Here is an 18,361-nt window from a genome sequence, read left to right as displayed (position 1 = left end):
CAAAACCACAACAGGAGGGCTTCTTTGAAGGTTTCTTAAGTAAGTGGAAAAGCACTCCTTCCCGAGGAAGGAGCGTCTTCTAGAACCACACTCAGTGGGAGAGAGGCAGATAAAAATTCGGGAGCCCTAAATGCCCCAGGCGCCCTCAGGCTAACCACGCCCCTTGGCGCCCGACAGCCAGGCTGAGCCCAGACGCGGACCCACCGTGAGGGCACAGCGGGGCGGGGATGGCAGGGTCAGAAGAAAGCACCACCTCGACTCCCGAGTACCCCTGGCGACCCGAACTCCCCTCTGCCGCCAAGGCTCCCAGCCGGTCCCTGGACGTCGCCATCTTCCCACCGCCGTCCCGAAAGCCTCAGGCCGGACCAAAGAGGCTGGGAAAGAGCGCCGCTTGGACCTGCAGCGACTTTAGAGCGCCCCCTCGCTGCTAGGAGGAACTTCTGTTGCTGGAGCGGAGGTCATGCCCCTAAACCCTGTCCCTTGCTAGCTGGAGGCCAAGAGGTCCTTCTCCTGGGAGTGAGTGGGAGACAGGATGGGTTGACAGGCAACTTGTTCGACCCTGTGCAGTAAGCTCACCTATTTTCTGTCTCAGCTTAGTAACTTAGGATCCATGAGTACCCTCCTTGCGTAAGAATATAGCCAGGAGATGAAATGACTCTTGGGCTTCCCTTGAGGCTCAGCTGGTAAAGAATCGCCTGCAATAGAGGAGACTTGGGTTCTATCCCTGGATTGCAAAAATCCCCTGGAGAAGGGAATGGCTACCCACTCCAGTATTCTGGCCTAGAGAATTTGATCTCTGGTTCCTCTGCCTTTTCTAAAAACAGCTTGAACATCTGGAAGTTCACAGTTCACGTATTACTGATCCTGGCTTGGAGAATTTTCAGCATTACTTTACTAGCGTGTGAAATGAGTGCAATTGTGCAGTAGTTTGAGCATTTTTTGGCATTGCCTTTCTTTGGGACTGGAATGAAGACTGACCTTTTACAGTCCTGTGGCCACTGCTGAGATTTCCACATTTGCTGGCATACTGAGTGCAGCACTTTCACAGCATCATCTTTCAGGATTTGAAATAGCTCAACTGGAATTCCATCACCTCCACTAGCTTTGTTTGTAGTGATGCTTCCTAAGGCCCACTTGACGTCGTATTCTAGGATGTCTGTCTCTAGGTGAGTGATCACTCCATCATGATTATCTTGGTCGTGAAGATCTTTTTTGTACAGTTCTTCTGTGTATTCTTGCCACCTCTTCTTAATATCTTCTGCTTCTGTTAGGTCCATACCATTTCTGTCCTTTATCAAGCCCATCTTTGCATGACATATTCCCTTGTTATCTCTAATATTCTTGAAGAGATCTCTGGTCTTTCCCATTCTGTTGTTTTCCTCTATTTCTTTGCCTTGATCGCTGAGGAAGGCTTTCTTATCTCTCCTTGCTATTCTTTGGAACTCTGCATTCAGATGCTTATATCTTTCCTTTTCTCCTTTGCTTTTCGCCTCTCTTCTTTTCACAGCTATTTGTAAGGCTTCCCCAGACAGCCATTTTGCTTTTTTGCATTTATTTTCCATGGGGATGGCCTTGGTCCCTGTCTCCTCTACAATGTCACGAACCTCCGTCCAGAGTTCATCAGGCACTCTGTCTATCAGATCTAGTCCCTTAAATCTATTTCTCACTTCCACTGCATAATCATAAGGGACTTGATTTAGGTCATATCTGAATGGTCTAGTGGTTTTCCCTACTTTGTGTTGAAATGCAGTACTTGGACACAGTCTCAAAAACGACAGAATGATCTCTGTTCATTTCCAAGCAAACCATTCAATATCACAGTAATCCAAGTCTGTACCCCAACCAGTAACGCTGAAGAAGCTGAAGTTGAACAGTTCTATGAAGACCTACAAGACCTTCTAGAACTAACACCCAAAAAAGATGTCCTTTTCATTATAGGGGACTGGAATGCAAAAGTAGGAAATCAAGAAACACCTGGAGTAACAGGCAAATTTGGCCTTGGAGCACGAAATGAAACAGGGCAAAGGCTAATGGAGTTTTGCCAAGAGAACGCACTGGTCATAGCAAACACCCTCTTCCAACAACACAAGAGAAGACTCTACACATGCACATCACCAGATGGTCAATAGCGAAATCAGATTAATTGTTTTCTTTGCAGCCAAAGATTGAGAAGCTCTATACAGTTAACAAAAACAAGGCTGGGAGCTGACTGTGGCTCAGATTATGAACTCCTTATTGCCAAATTCAGACTTAAATTGAAGAGAGTAGGGAAAACCACTAAACCATTCAGGTATGATCTAAATCAAATCCCTTATGATTATGCAGTGGAAGTGAGAAATAGATTTAAGGGACTAGATCTGATAGACAGAGTGCCTGATGAACTATACATGGAGGTTCATGACACTGTACAGGAGACAGGGAGCAAGACCATCCCCCCAAAAAAAAGAAATGCAAAAAAGCAAAATGGCTCTCTGGGGAGGCCTTACAAATAGCTGGGAAAAGAAGAGAAGCAAAAAGCAAAGGAGAACAGGAAAGATACACCCATTTGAATGCAGAGTTCCAAAGAATAGCAAGGAGAAATAAGAAAGTCTTCCTCAGTGGTCAGTGCAAAGAAATAGGGGAAAACAGAATGGGAAAGACTAGAGATCTCTTCAAGAAAATTAGAGATACCAAGGGAACATTTCGTGTAAAGATGGGCTCGATAAAGGACAGAAATGGTATGGACCTAACAGAAGCAGAAGACATTAAGAAGAGGTGGCAAAAATACACAGAAGAACTGTACAAAAAAGATCTTCAGGACCCAGATAATCATGATGGTGTGATCACTCACCTAGAGCCAGACATCCTGGAATGTGAAGTCAAGTGGGCCTTAGGAAGCATCACTATGAACAAAGCTAGCGGAGGTGATGGAATTCCAATTGAGCTGGAATTCCAGTTGAGCTATTTCAAATCCTGAAAGATGATGCTGTGAAAGTTCTGCACTCAATATGCCAACAAATTTGGAAAACTCAGCAGTGGCCACAACACTGGAAAAGGTCAGTTTTCATTCCAATCCCAAAGAAAGGCAATGCCAAAGAATGCTCAAACCACACAATTGCACTCATCCCACACGCTAGTAAGGAAATGCTCAAAATTCTCCAAGGCAGGTATCAACAATACATGAACTGTGAACTTCCAGATGTTCAAGCTGGTTTTAGAAAAGGCAAAGGTACCAGAGATCAAATTGCCAACATCAACGGGATCATCAAAAAAGCAAGAGAGCTCCAGATATACATCTATGTCTGCTTTCTGCTTTATTGACTATGCCAAAGCCTTTGACTGTGTGGATCACAGTAAACTGTGGAAAATTCTGAAAGAGATGGGAATACCAGTCCACCTCACCTGCCTCTTGAGAAATCTGTCTGCAGGTCAGGAAGCAACAGTTAGAACTGGACACGGAACAACAGACTGGTTCCAAATAGGAAAAGGAGTACATCAAGACTGTATATTGTCACCCTGCTTATTTAACTTATATGCAGAGTACATCATGAGAAACGCTGGGCTGGATGAAGCACAAGCTGGAATCAAGATTGCCAGGAGAAATAGCAAGGGTCGCACAGAGTTGGACATGACTGAAGTGACTTAGCAGCAGCAGCAGCAGCAGATATGTAGATGACACCACCCTTATGGCAGAAAGTGAAGAGGAATTAAAAAGCCTCTTGATGAAAGTGAAAGGGGAGAGTGAAAAAAGTTGGCTTAAAGCTCAACATTCAGAAAACAAAGATCATGGCATCCGGTCCCATCACTTCATGACAAGTAGATGGGGAAACAGTGGAAACAGTGACAGACTTTATTTTTGGGGGTTCCACAATCACTGCAGATAGTGACTGCAGCCATGAAATTAAAAGACACTTACTACTTGGAATAAAAGTTATGACCACTGTAGATAGCATATGAAAAAGCAGAGACATTACTTTGCCAATAAAGGTCCATCTAGTCAAGGCTATGGTTTTTCCAGTACTCATGTACGGATGTGAGAGTTGGACTGTGAAGAAGGCTGATCACCAAAGAATTGATGCTTTTGAACTGTGGTGTTGGAGAAGACTCTTAAGAGTCCATTGGACTTCAGGGAGATCCAAACAGTCCATCCTAAAGGAAATCTGTCCTGAATATGCATTGGAAGGACTGATGATAAAGCTGGTACTGCATTACTTTGGCTACCTGATGGGAAGAACTGACTCATTGGAAAAGACCCTGATGCTGGGGAAGACTGAAGGCAGGAGGAGAAGGGGACAACAGAAGATGAGATTGTTGGATGGCATCACCAACTCAATAGTCATGAGTTTGAGTAAACTCCAGGAGTGTGATGGACAGAGAAGCCTGGAGTGCTGCAGTCCATGGGGTCGCAGAGAGTCGGACACAACTGAGCTACTGAAGTGAACTGATAGTATGTAAAAAAAACATGCTCCTCATACATATTTAGACTCACTCATTTGATGCTGCTGCTGCTAAGTCACTTCAGTCGTGTCCGACTCTGTGTGACCCCATAGACGGAAGCCCACCAGGCCCCCCTGTCCCCGGGATTCTCCAGGCAAGAACACTGGAGTGGGTTGCCATTTCCTTCTCCAATGTGTGAAAGTGAAAGTGAAGTCGCTCAGTCGTGTCTGACTCTTCGCGACCCCACAGACTGCAGCCTACCAGGCTCCTCCGTCCATGGGCTTTTCTAGGCAAGAGTACTGGAGTGGCTTGCCATTGCCTTCTCCGCATTTAATGCTAACATATATTAATTTAGAAATACTGCTCTTTTCCTGCACTTTTTGTGCAATAGTTTCACTGAGATCTTCACCTGCCCCTGTAGCATCTGGTCTTCGACATAACAGTACCCCCTTTCAAGTTCTCTAGCATGGATTTCTGGAGCACATTATCTGCATTTCTACATCTGCAGTTAGGAAACTTTCAGGACCTGCTGTTGATGGTACATGTTGATGGTATATCCAAAAGGATATATCTCAAGTCCTAATTATTCATTCACATTAGCAGTAACGCCTCTATTTTTAAAGTTTTGGCTTATAGGTAGATATATGTAATCTTTAAAAGGCTTGTTTGCAAAATTTGCAATTGAATTCATGAAATCATATCACCAGAAATAATTACCAATTTTTTTGGCGGGGGGTTAATAAATATGTCCTCAAATGCCGACCTCTGCCTCTTTAAATGTCTTCCTTTAAATGTCTACACCTTTGTCTGCACCAGGTCTTAGTTGGAGCACATGGGATCTTAGTTCCCCAGCCAGGGGTTGAACCTGGGTCCCCTGCATTGGGAGCATGAAGTCTTAGCCATTGAACAACCAGGGAAGTCTCCCAATACTCTATTTTCTTATTCTCTCTTAAATAATTGTGATTCTGTGAGATAACCTGTAAAAACAGCCCAAATCAGTCTGGATTTGCAGCCTTTACAGGAAAGATTCCCCAGGCAGTAAAAATATAACAAAAATTGATCCACATAAAGTAAATGAGAGAGCATCCCTTAATATGAGAGAAATTGAAGTTTTCAAAAATAACATGGATCTGTAGGTGAATCCCTCTTTTCTGGGGAATAATTTTGGAGAGAAAAAAGTCTCCCATTATATTCAGATATATATGTTAAATATATATATATATATATAAATATGGGGAGACAATGGAAACAGTGACAGACTTTATTTTCTTGGGCTCTATAATAACTGCAGATGTTGACTGCAGCCATGAAATTAAAAGACGCTTGCTCCTTGGAAGGAAAGCTATGACAAACCTAGACTGTATATTAAAAAGGAGAGACATCACTTTGCTGACAAAGGCCTAGCTAGTCAAAGCTGTGGTTTTTCCAGTAATCATGTATGAATGTAAGAGTTGGACCTTAAAGAAGTCTGAGTGCCAAAGAATTGATGCTTTTGAACTGTGGTTTTGGGAAGACTCTTGAGAGTCCCTTGGACGGCAAGGAGATCAAACCAGTCAATCCTACAGGAAATCAACCCTGAAAATTGATTGGAAGGACTGATGCTGAAGCTGAAGCTCTAATACTTTGGCCACCTGATGTAAAGAGCTGACTCATTAGAAAAGGCCTTGATGCTGGGAAAGATTGAAGGCCAGAGGAGAAGGGGCTGACAGAGGACGAGGTGGTTGAGTGACATACAGACTCAATGTACATCAATTTGAGCAAGCTCCAGGAGGTGGTGAAGGACAGGGAATCCTAGCATGCTGCAGCCCGTGGGGTCACAAAGAATCGGACATGACTGAGCAACTGAACAACAAAATGTTAAATAGCATAGTTGGTTCTTTGCTGGAGAGGCCATGCAATGAGCATTAATTTATGAATGTTTCATTTTATTGTCTCATAATATTTTTAGTTTGTACACAAAAGTCCTTGAGCAGAGAAAAGCTAAGAGTCTTAGCAGGACTCTGAGACAGACCCTTGTCACACTTCCATCTCAGAGCATCTTTAATGCCACTAATTAATGATCTTAAATCTGCTAATTAATGCTCTTTAATGCTGCTAAGAGACACTCAATTTTGGTGTTCCACCCCGAACAGAGGACAAACTGGTGATCTTCCTATGGAGATCAGGAAGTCTTACTCCTTGACTTTCTGGATAAAAGCCCTCAGTCCCCAAGCCTCCTGCAGAGAACATGGGTGAAGCATTTGGTAGTGGCTCTCTGACTGTCTTCTCTACCTTCTCTAACAGAATTCCAATTTTCCTTTGGGAAAATAACTGTTCTCATTTTCGGCCCATTGTAGTTTTTTTTTTTTTTTTTGGCTGTGCTAAGTCTTCAAAGCAGCGTTCAGTTTCTTCATTGCAGCACGCAGGCTTCTCTAGTTGAAGCATCTGACCTTAGTTACCCCATAGCATGTGGGATCTCAGTTCCCCAGTCAGGGACCAAACCTGCATCCCCTGCATTGGAAGGCAGATTCTTAACCACTTTTACCAGGGAAGTCCTTAGCCCATTGTAGTTTGAGAGTACAAAGAACCAGCTTGGTTTTCTGACTTGCTTGGGTTTGGGCAGATGGCTTGGAGCTTCTGCTAGAATGCCTGCAAAAGAAGCTGTTACAGGTCCATTTTGTCATCTCAGAGATTTCTTATAGTGGAGGGGTTCGGCTCTCTAATCTTACCTAAGCTAAGTCATTGTCTACGTGATCTACATTCACCTTGACAAGAATAACTCACCTCTTCTTCATGTATGCCTCAGCCTCCTCCTGTAACCAACTGGCCAGCTTGGGCACATTTTTCTCATGAGAATGACAGAAACACAATAGAGCTAGGAGAAACAGATAAGCTTCTCAAGGCCTAGGCTTCGAGCTGCACTGTCACTTCTACCTCCTTCTTCTGGCTCAAGCAGGTCATCTGGTCAAACATTAAAAAGTTACAAGGCAAAGGGAATAGGTCACAAAGGGCTGAAGAACTGGAGGCAATGACAGAGTCTACCACAAAAGCACTCTTCGCTGGGGCAACCAAGTGTCTCGTGGTACTGTTTCCAACCACTCCCAGGTGACGCTAGTGGCCGGTGCTCCACAACAAGAGAAGCCGCCACAGTGAAAAACCTAAGCACCATAACTACAGAATGCTGCTGCTGCTAAGTCGCTTCAGTCATGTCTGACTCTGTGTGACCCCATAGACGGCAGCCCACCAGGCTCCGTCACTGGGATTCTCCAGGCAAGAACACTGGAGTGGATTGCCATTTCTTTCTCCAGTGCATGAAAGTGAAAAGTGAAGTTGCTCAGTCATGTCTGACTCTTAGTGACCCCATGGACTGCAGCCTACTGGGCTCCTCCGCCCGTGGGATTTTCCAGGCAAGAGTACTGGAGTGGGGTGCCATTGCCTTCTCCTAACTACAGAAGAGCTCCCACTCAACTGCAACTGGAGAAAGCCTGAGCAGTAATGAAGACCTAGCCACAATCAAAAATAAAGAAATAAATAAAATTATTTTATAAAAATTACAGAAAGCATGTACACCTGACAGCTACATTATCATGTAACAGTGTGGTCATGCCAAGCACTTACATGTGAAATATATACTCTATTGTAAGTAACTGTCCTTTTAAAATATTTTGTACACTTTGTTTATTTTATTAAAAATTAGGTGTTTAGTTAGATTTCCTTATCTATGAATTTCATTTTGAGGGAGTCAAGGGGGTTGGCAAAGTGCTTTTTATGAAAAGAGGACAAAGGGGAAAGGTTGGGACCATAGAGGTAATCCAGTGCATACAGCTCAGCCTGGTGAGGGTGGGTCACTGAACCACACAGTGGTTTGAATCCTGTTCCACCGTTCACAAATTAATTTTGCCCACTTCAGGCAAGTTGTTCAGCATCTCTGAGTCTTTCTCAGGTTTACTATATGTAATAATACATGTGGCTTCTGAGTCGCGGGAAGAATGAAACGAAAGCACATGTGCAACATTTGGATCCTGGCAGGAAACAGATGGCACATTCACGTGGGGTAACTGAAGGAAGTCTTATAAGGGGACTGTTTACCAGGTTGTAGGCAGAGTTAAGGTGAACTACCCAGGGAAAGTGTATTCCCTTAGGGATATTAATAGCGGGAAGTTATTTCCACCCCAGGCCTACAGGGCCAAGGAAGTTACTGGAAACCCAAAGAGAATAATTATGTGGAAGGAACAGCCCTGCAGAGCGATGGCCTTCAGCAGAGGGCCTCAGCCAGCCATGACAGGCCCACAGGGAAGAAGCTGGGGGAATAAATATCCAACCTCACTTTCTTCCTTTGGCCCTCAGATCTTTCATCTTTTCATCTCCTATGGGCAAAAAAAAAAGAAAGATAACAAACAAAAAACACAGAAATGAGATGTGGAGATGCCTGCTGATGGTGTCCATGAAGGTCAGCCTCCCAGAACAGAGCAGGGGGGGAAGGTGGAGAGTAAATAGGGAGGAGCAAACAGATGTTTACACAGCACAAAAAACACACAACATAGTACAGGGCTGAGTAAGAAATTTCATACGTGGTAGCACAGTTAACTAAATAAGTGAACACACACACACGTACCTACATATAGTGTATATATATTATATACAAATTACATACATGAGAAACTCAACCTCCCCAAAGTATGAATAGAAACTCCACTAGAATCTAGTTCATCTTGTAGGGAAAGAAAAATAAAAAATCTTTTCCTCAACTCACCTAGTGTTGTCTGGCTGAGGCCCTACAAATTAAACTAAAAAAAAAAAAAAAGAAACTAGGCTAATAAAAAACAAGCAGACATTTATGAACATTTTTTGTCAACCATACACATGGGAACATTAGAAGTGAGTCTCTCACAGAGGTGGTTAGAACCTAGGCTCACATTCAATCTCTTGACAAAAGAACAGTATATATTTAAAGACATAAGATATGAGAAGGACTTTGAGCTCCTGTGGATGGCAAATTTCGGGAAGGTAAGGGAGACAGTGGATACTAATGGTAAACAAGGATCTAGCATTATCTCTAGTGGTTTATTTCTGTTCTTGATAGAGAAGGGAGGTGGCGGGGAGTGAGGGAGTGAAGGGGGCATCTTTACAAGTTATCTTTACAGAGTATGTCCCCCTTTTAGGTAAACAAGAGGAGGACAGTGAGCTTTTCTTATATCTGCTGATTCTCAATTGCCTTAAGCTCCAAATCATGCTTAAGCCAAAGTGGCATATTCTGTTACCTTTCCATCTCTTCATTCAGAGTCAAAGACTTCTTCCTACTGCATTCCTCTATATATCAAATTTTCACACCAGCAATGACAACTTGCCCTCTTTGAACCACAGACTTTTGAACCTTTAAAATAATAAATAGTAATATTTGCCCTCAAACCGTAGAGTGGATGTTGTCACAGTAAATGAGCAGCATTTAGGCTAGAGATTGATGGAACTGTGCGTTTACAATTCCTCACCTGTAATCCGGAGAGCCAGCATAGCTGAATGTTAAACTGCTTAAACACTGTGCCAGGGTGGTGGCAACCTTGGTTTAAACCAGTGCCTTGGCTGAAAGGCAGTTCCTGATTACCTGTAAGTGCCACAACTTAGAACAAACACTTGAAAGGTAGAGCAGCTTTCTGGATTGTTCCCAAAGCCCCGCTGAGATTAAAGGCAGGCTTCTTCACCCTGAAAGGCATTTCTGCACAAGCCTCACTGAATCTGGTTAAACCAGTTCCAGCTGCCAGGGGATCAGCTCTAAATGTTTACACAACTTTCTGACTCTCACAGAAGGCAAAGCTACCTGATTTTTCTACTGTTTCTGAAAGCTTCAGTAGTTTCAGAAGGCTTAACGGTCACGTGGGGGTTGTGTATCCAGAGCTGAGGAGCAGCCAGGGTTCCTGGAGTCAAAGGAAAAATAAACACATCATTTGCATACAGAGTAGATTAGCGGCTTCTTTTTGATATCATGTGCTTTCAATTTTGGGGTCTTAAAAAACCCCCAAAGGCGATCAGCAGAAGTACCAGTCACCAACTGCCAGGTTACATTTCACTGGCTGGAATGGAGTGTCAGGATTCTGAGCAAATACCTTTTGAAATGTCATTTAATTTCTAGGGAGTCAGGTTTGCATAAAGCTCTCAATGTTACCCAGTGACCTCAGGTGACTTTTCCTCTCGACCCCAGATCACCCCCAGGTGTCACACGACAGAAAACTTTAAAATAGCCTTTGATTCCCAATCTGTCACCATGCTCCAGAAAACATGATATTCAATCCAGAAATGTATGCAATAATCCAAACCCATAAACACAGATGTGTGCTTTATTTTATCATCTAAAACCTAAAATCCAAAAGTGCCATTAATATACACAGACAGCTGCTCGGATAGAAACCAAATCTATAACAGAATTTGTATTGCACTTTTCACAGAATACATATATGTTATGTTTCATCCTCATTGAAAACTCCGAAGTTAGCATTAGCTCTTGTAATTTACATGTGGAGAGAATGTTGTTCTGAGAGATTACCTGATCTGCCCAGGGCACAGAGCTAATGAAGGATGGAGCCAGGACTTAAATACAGGTCTCTCTCAATCTCAGACTCTCAGTCCAAAGAGAACTGTGGCCTGCCTTTTAATTATTGAAGATAATATTAGAACAATATTAGAACAATAATTAGAACATAAGCAGTATTAGAACATAAGCAATATTAGAATATAAGTTTAGTGTATTTCAAAAAAACAAAAGTTACATCTGCTGTATTAGTTAGCATTAGAATAAAAACTTCAAGCCTAAGGACTTATTTTTCATCAAAAAACTTTTTACATGTATTCTGAAGCAGGTTTGTCGTTCACTCAGTTGTGTCTGACTCTTTGTGACCGCATGGACTGTAGCACACCAGGCTTCTCGGTCCTTCATCATCTTCCAGAGCTTGCTCAAACTCATGTCCATCAAGTTGGTGATGCTATCCAACTATCTCATCCTTTGTTGTCCCCTTCTTCTCCTGCCTTCAATCTCACCCAGCATCAGGGTATTTTCTAATAAGTCAGCTCTTTGAATCAGGTGACAAAATATTGGAGCTTCAGCTTCAGCTGAAGCAGGTCAAAACTTACTGAATACAAAATGATGCTGATTAATAATGCACTTTGTTTAGATACATGTATTTGTGTTATATACTTTCACAGTTCAATCCATGGGCACACTTAACATTTAGGGATCTTCATATAAGAAGCACTGAGAAAAGCAAAATAGCCCCCAGCAATGGATAAATGCAGCAAAAGTTAAACACGACTTTTATCCAAGTTATGTATTTTGTTCCTGAGATTTTATGCTTAATTACTACCATTCATGACAATATTCTTTTGATATTATGACAGATTAGAACATTTGTTTGATGGAAACCAACTCATCATCATCATTATCATCAAAAAAAAAAAAAAAGATGAGACAAGAATTCAGTTTTCAAATAAATGGGAGTGGAAGGAGATCTAGCCATGCTCCACAGACAAGAACATATTTTGATTTGTGAAAAGAGTTCTTGCTGCCATGGCTCTCTGGCTTTTTTGGGATTTTTCTCCCCTACCGTGATGAATTTGTTGATACAAATAGTTGGAGAAATATACCATGTTCATGGATCGGAAGAATCAGTATAGTGAAAATGAGTATACTACCCAAAGCAATCTATAGATTCAATGCAATCCCTATCAAGTTACCAACAGTATTTTTCACAGAACTAGAACAAATAATTTAACAATTTGTGTGGAAATACAAAAAACCTAAAAAAGCCAAAGCAATCTTGAGAAAGAAGAATGGAACTGGAGGAATCAACCTGCCTGACTTCAGGCTCTACTATAAAGCCACAGTCATCAAGACAGTATGGTACTGGCACACAGACAGAAATATAGACCAATGGAACAAAATAGAAAGCCCAGAGATAAATCCACGCACCTATGGACACCTTATCTTTGACAAAGGAGGCAAAAATATACAATGGATAAAAGACAATCTCTTTAACAAGTGGTGCTGGGAAAACTGGTCAACCACTTGTAAAAGAATGAAACTAGAACACTTTCTAACACCATACACAAAAATAAATTCAAAATGGATTAAAGATCTAAATGTAAGACCAGAAACTATAAAATTCCTAGAGGAAAACCTAGACAAAACACTCTCTGATGTAAATCACAACAAGATCCTCTATGACCCACCTCCCAGAGTAATGGAAATAAAATCAAAAATAAATAAATGTGACCTAATTAAACTTAAAAACTTTTGCACAACAAAGGAAACTACAAGCAAGATGAAAAGACAGCCTTCAAAATGGAAGAAAATAATAGCAAATGAAGCAACTGACAAAGAATTAATCTCAAAAATATACAAGCAACTCCTGCAGCTCAATTCCAGAAAAATAAACCCAATCAAAAAATGGGCCAAAGAATAAATAGACATTTCTCCAAAGAAGACATACAGATGGCTAACAAACACATGAAAAGATGCTCAACATCACTCATTATCAGAGAAATGCAAATCAAAACCACAATGAGGTACCATCTCACAGTGGTCAGAATGGCTGCTATCAAAAAGTCTAGAAACAATAAATGCTGGCGAGGATGTGGAGAAAAGGGAACCCTCTTACACTCTTGGTGGGAATGCAAATAAGTACAGACACTATGGAGAACAGTGTGGAGATTCCTTTAAAAACTGAAAATAGAACTGCCATACAACCCAGCAATCCCACTGCTGGGCATACAGTGAGGAAACCAGAATTGAAAGAGACATGTGTACCCCAATGTTCATTTCAGCACTGTTTACAATAACCAGGACATGGAAGCAACCTAGATGTCCATAAGCAGATGAATGGATAAGAAAGTTGTGGCACATATATATACACAAAGGAATATTACTCAGCTATTAAAAAGAACACATTTGAATCACTTCTAATGAGATGGATGAAATTGGAGCCTATTATACAGAGTGAAGTAAGTCAGAAAGAAAACACCAATACAGTATATTAACACATATATATGGAATTTAGAAAAATGGTAACAATGACCCTATATGAGAGACAGCAAAAGAGACATAAAGAACAGACTTTTGGACTCTGGGAAAAGGCTAGGGTGGGATGATTTGAGACAATAGCATTGAAACATGTATATGACCATATGTGAAATAGATCACCAGTCCAAGTTTGATGCATGAAACAGGGCACTCAAAGCTGGTGCACTGGGACAACCCTGAGGGATGGGACAACAGGGAGGGAGGTGACAGGGGAAGTTGGGATGGGGACATATGTACACCCATGGCTGATTCATGTCAATGTGTGGCAAAACCCACCACAATATTGTAAATAGCTTCCAATTAAAATTAGTTAATTAAAAAATTAAATCTCTCTTATCTAATTCCTGATATAAATACGTTATGAAGTATGCAGGATCACTTGGGAAATATTGCCAAAAATGTTTAACCTGAACCTATTCAAGCTTTCAGATCTCACTTCCAGTTTAGAGGAAATACAGGGGATAGAGGATCAAGTGGAACACTAAGAGGAAATAATGAGACAAATCCAGAACGGGGGATATCCCAAAAGTTAACGTCATGGGGAAAGTTAAGGGACTGTTTTAGATGAAAAGATACAAAAAACAAATGTATGATATTTGATTGGATCGCAATTCAAAGAAACCCAGCTATAAAATATATACTTGGTGAATAATTGAAGATATTTGAATATGGTGTATATAATAAATAAGAATTTTTTTTCTTAATTTCTTAGTAGCAACAGCCTTGTGGTAAGCAGAATGACCTTTTTCTGCTTCTCTTTCAACATAATCTTTCCACATGATTAGCTTGGGCTTCTTCACAGCATGGTGAACTCTGGGTAGCTGAACTTCTTTACATGGCAGCTGACTTCCAAGGGTAAGCGGAGGCTGCCAGGCTTTATAAAGTTAAGCCCAAATCTGGCATTGCTATACTTTTGCTACATTCTGATGATCAAAGCAAGTTGCAAGGCCAGGTCAGATAGAAATGGGGGAGAGGTAAACTCCAATTCCTGATGGATGGAAAAGTACATGCTTGCAAAGAGGGAAGGGAGTGATGACAGCCATCTTTGGAGACTATCTACACCCTTCCATCCAAAAAACGGATTAAATATATCCATTGAATGAAAGCCACACCCTCCACCTTACAAATCTAGATGTTGAATAGATGCTTCTATTATAAATAAGAAAAATGTTGGGCATTCAAATCAAATCCAGTGAGCATTTTGCTTACAAAGCATTTCATTCCCCCCCACCTTGTATGCATAAAATGCACAATTTAAGTAGCAAAGATAGAAATGTGCACACACAATGAAAGATGAAGACATTATTCCCTGGAAAACACTTTTAGACCTAACACCATTTTCTGGTTTTCCTTCTGCCTTTGAGCAGTATCTGACAAGCTCATTGTTCTCCGTCATGTCTGACCCTATGCTATCCCCTTGACTGTGGCCCGCCAGGCTCCTCTGTCCTTGGACTTTTCCTGGTAAGAATACTGGAGTGGGTTGCCATTTCTTTCTCTGGTGAATCTTCCTGACTACCTCCCTTGAGTCTCCTGCATTGGCATGTGAATTCTTCACCAGCTGTGCCACCTGGGGAGTCCTAGAATTACCTAAAGAGTGATTCCAAGGGCTGAAACTACTACTGATTTCTGTCTTCCTACTGCCTGTTGGAGAATCTGGCACATGTGAATACCCATAAATGCTTGTTGAAATCCATGTGTGACATATCATACAAACTGTTGTCCATGAAGGAATTAGAATTTTAGCAAATGAGAAAGAGTTAAAGCAAATTCACGTATCTGCCATGTTTGAGAAACGAGCTGGTCTGGTTCACAACTATGTAGAACAGAACCAGGAGGTCAGCAGTAAGCAAGACATTTACTTCAGTTGTCAAAATACTTATTACAAATCCAAAGGTCAAAAAAGTCCCACATGTTATGAAGAGGAAAGTTTCTCAATCTTCACTTCAGAAAATATTTACAGGTGGGTGTTCCTATTATTTCAGTCTTCCACTGAAGACTAAGCAGGTGGCTTGAACTGCAGCAGTGGCCAAGGGAGGCGCTGAGCCTGGCCGCCTTCAGAGAGGCTAATGCATATGGAGGTGCCTAATAATTTTTGGTTTGGATAGTGCTATCGGATGAATTGTGTCCCTGCATCAAATTCATATGCTGAAGCTCTAGCCTCCATGTGACTAGATTTGGAGGTACAACTTTTCAAGACGTTAATTAAGATTAAATTAATTGGGGGCATGTAGGATGAATTGGGAGATTGGGATTGACACATAAATGCTATTGATACGATGTATAAAATAGGCAATGAGAACCTACAGTATAGCACAAGGATCTCTACTCAGTGCTCTCCGATGGCCTAAATGTGAAGGAAATACCCAAAAGACGGGATGTATGTATATGTGCAGTTGGTTCACTTTGCTGTACAGTAGAATCACAACATTGTACAGCAACTATACTCCAATAAAAAGTAATTAAAAAATTAAAAAAACAGAACAAAAAATTAAATAAGGCCCTAATTCAATAGAACTGGCGTTCTTATAAAAAGAAGAGACACGAGGGACATAAGCGCAAGAAGAAAAGGCCATGTGAGGACATAGTGGCAAGGCAGCGATATGTAAGACAGGAGAAAGCCTTCACCAGGAAACAAGCTGGCTGGCACCTTGATCTTGGGCTCCCAGCCCTTCCAAACTGTGAGAACATTTACTTCCATTGTTTAAGCCACTCTGTGATATTTTTTCATGTCAGCCCTAGAAAATTAAGAAAGGTGGCATACAAAGCCTTCACATAAATGTGTTCCCAAATAAAAACTTATTTAAAAATGAAATAACTGAAACATATGGAAAACAGAGAATATTTAAAAGCTCACCTAAAATCTGCTGCCCAGATTTTAGCATATGTGGACATCTTGTCATACTTGTTTCAAATTTTTAAAATTTTTTTTACATTCACATGAAAGAAATCTGTTTACTGATCTTCCTTTGCAATGTGACAAGAAAAAAGTTGAGATAATGTTACAAAACAATTAGGCCATTGTCTTAGAACTCTGTACAAACATTCCAGCCAGAGGCATCTCCTTTGCAAACAAAGCAAACGACAGATTGTTTTTAAAGAAATAAAATGTTCATACTTAAAATTGGTACCCTTTAGATCTGTTTCCATATCCTCCTAGCCCTGAGGTAAAAACTCTTTCGAAATTGGAGGCCAATTTATGTTTCCTGTTGACTTTTTAATATATTATACTTAGATGTATGCATATATCAAAGAGCAACCATAAGAAAGTACCATCAATCTGCTTTATATTTACATAAATGTGTAAATACTTTTGCAACTTAACATTTTTTCCTTCAATATTGTTTTGAGGTTTATGTGTACATTTTGATACATGTGGCTATCGTTTAATTATTTTTAGTGAGCTGTGGTTTTCTACCGTATGGGTATACCACAATTTACTTATCTATTTTCCTACTAATATTCAGGTTGTTCTCAATTTTTCAGTATTATAAACACTACAGCATTGACCAATCTTGTATATGCTTCTTTGAACACATATACTACCAGCAAACTTGCATCTTCGATTTTACAAGAGATTGATCTCAAAAATGATTGTACCAAACTACAGGCTTTTACTTCTCCCAAATCTGATAGGTTTACAGTAGTAATTCACTGTCTATTGTTTCATGAAGAATACTTTACATACAATGAGCTGTGCAATTTGATGATTGACAAATGTACTCACCTATGAAATCAGGACCACACTCAAGACACAAAGTATTTACATCATCCCTTGAAATTTCCTCAGGCCCCTGTTCACACCATCCACCCCCCAACCCCATACCCTACCCCCAGCATCCATCTCAGTCCCCAAGTAATCACTGGACTGTTTTCTTTAGCAATGAACTAGTTTTCATTTTAGAAAACTTTATATGAATGGAACCAGTTGGTACGTTCTCTTTGTGCCTAGCAGATTACTTTGTTGTTCAGTCGCTCAGCCATATCCAATTCTTTGAGACTCCATGGACTGCAGCACACCAGGCTCCCTTGTCCATCACCAACTCCCAGAGCTTGCTCAAACTCATGTCCATCGAGTCGGTGATGCCATCCAACCATCTCATCCTGTTGTTCCCTTCTCCTCCTGCCTTCAATCTTTCCCAGCGTCAGGGTCTTTTCTAATGAGTCGGCCCTTCGCATCAGGTGGCCAAAGTATTGGAGCTTCAGCATCAGTCCTTCCAATGAATATTCAGGACTGATTTCCTTTAGGATGGACTGGCTGGATCTCCTTGCAGTCCAAGGGACTCTCAAGAGTCTTCTCCAACATCACAGTTCAAAAGCATCAATTCTTCGGTGCTCAGTTTTCTTTATGGTCCAACTCACATCCATACAGGACTGCTGGAAAAACCACATCTTTGACTAGATGGACCTTTGCTGGCAAAGTAATGTCTCTGCTTTTTAATATGAAATATAGGTTGGTCATAGCTTTTTTTCCAAGGAGCAAGCATCTTTTAATTTCATGGCTACAGTCACCATCTGCAGTGATTTTTGGAGTCCAAGAAAATAAAGTCTCTCACTGTTTCCCTTGTTTCCCCATCTATTTGCCATGAAGTGATGGGACCAGATGGATGCCATGATCTTCGTTTTTTTCAATGTTGAGTTTTAAGCCAGCTTTTTCCCTCTCCTCTCTCAAATTCATCAAGAGGCTCTTTAGTTCATCTTCGCTTTCTGTCATGAGAGTGGTGTCATCTGTATATCTAAGGTTATTGCTATTTTACCTGGAAATCTTGATTCCAGCTTGTGCTTCATCCAGCCCAGCATTTCGCATGATGTACTCTGCATATAAATTAAATAAGTAGGGTGACGATATACAGCCTTGGCGTACTTTCCCAATTTGGAACAAGTCCATTGTTCCATATCCAG

General features: G+C 41.1%; 1 protein-coding gene across 3 annotated transcripts in view; it reads right to left on the bottom strand.

The window, feature by feature from the left end:
* ZCCHC4 (zinc finger CCHC-type containing 4) overlaps positions 1-350 on the bottom strand; it is a 60,771-nt gene extending 60,421 nt beyond the window's left edge. For all 3 annotated transcript variants that reach the window (XM_055434654.2, XM_055434655.2, XM_055434653.2), the window contains exon 1: positions 205-350. In XM_055434654.2, coding sequence (XP_055290629.1) covers positions 205-331 — 127 coding nt within the window. In that variant the 5' untranslated portion in view covers positions 332-350. The remainder of the gene's footprint in view (positions 1-204) is intronic.
* Between the last annotated feature and the right edge of the window lie 18,011 nt (positions 351-18,361).

Source organism: Moschus berezovskii, chromosome 5 (assembly GCF_049115385.1).
Source record: "Moschus berezovskii isolate FMDL1 chromosome 5, NW_MosBer_1.0, whole genome shotgun sequence".
NCBI classification, from domain to species: domain Eukaryota; kingdom Metazoa; phylum Chordata; class Mammalia; order Artiodactyla; family Moschidae; genus Moschus; species Moschus berezovskii.
Note: the sequence above shows the minus strand (reverse complement) of the source record. Positions and strands in the feature narration are given on the sequence as shown.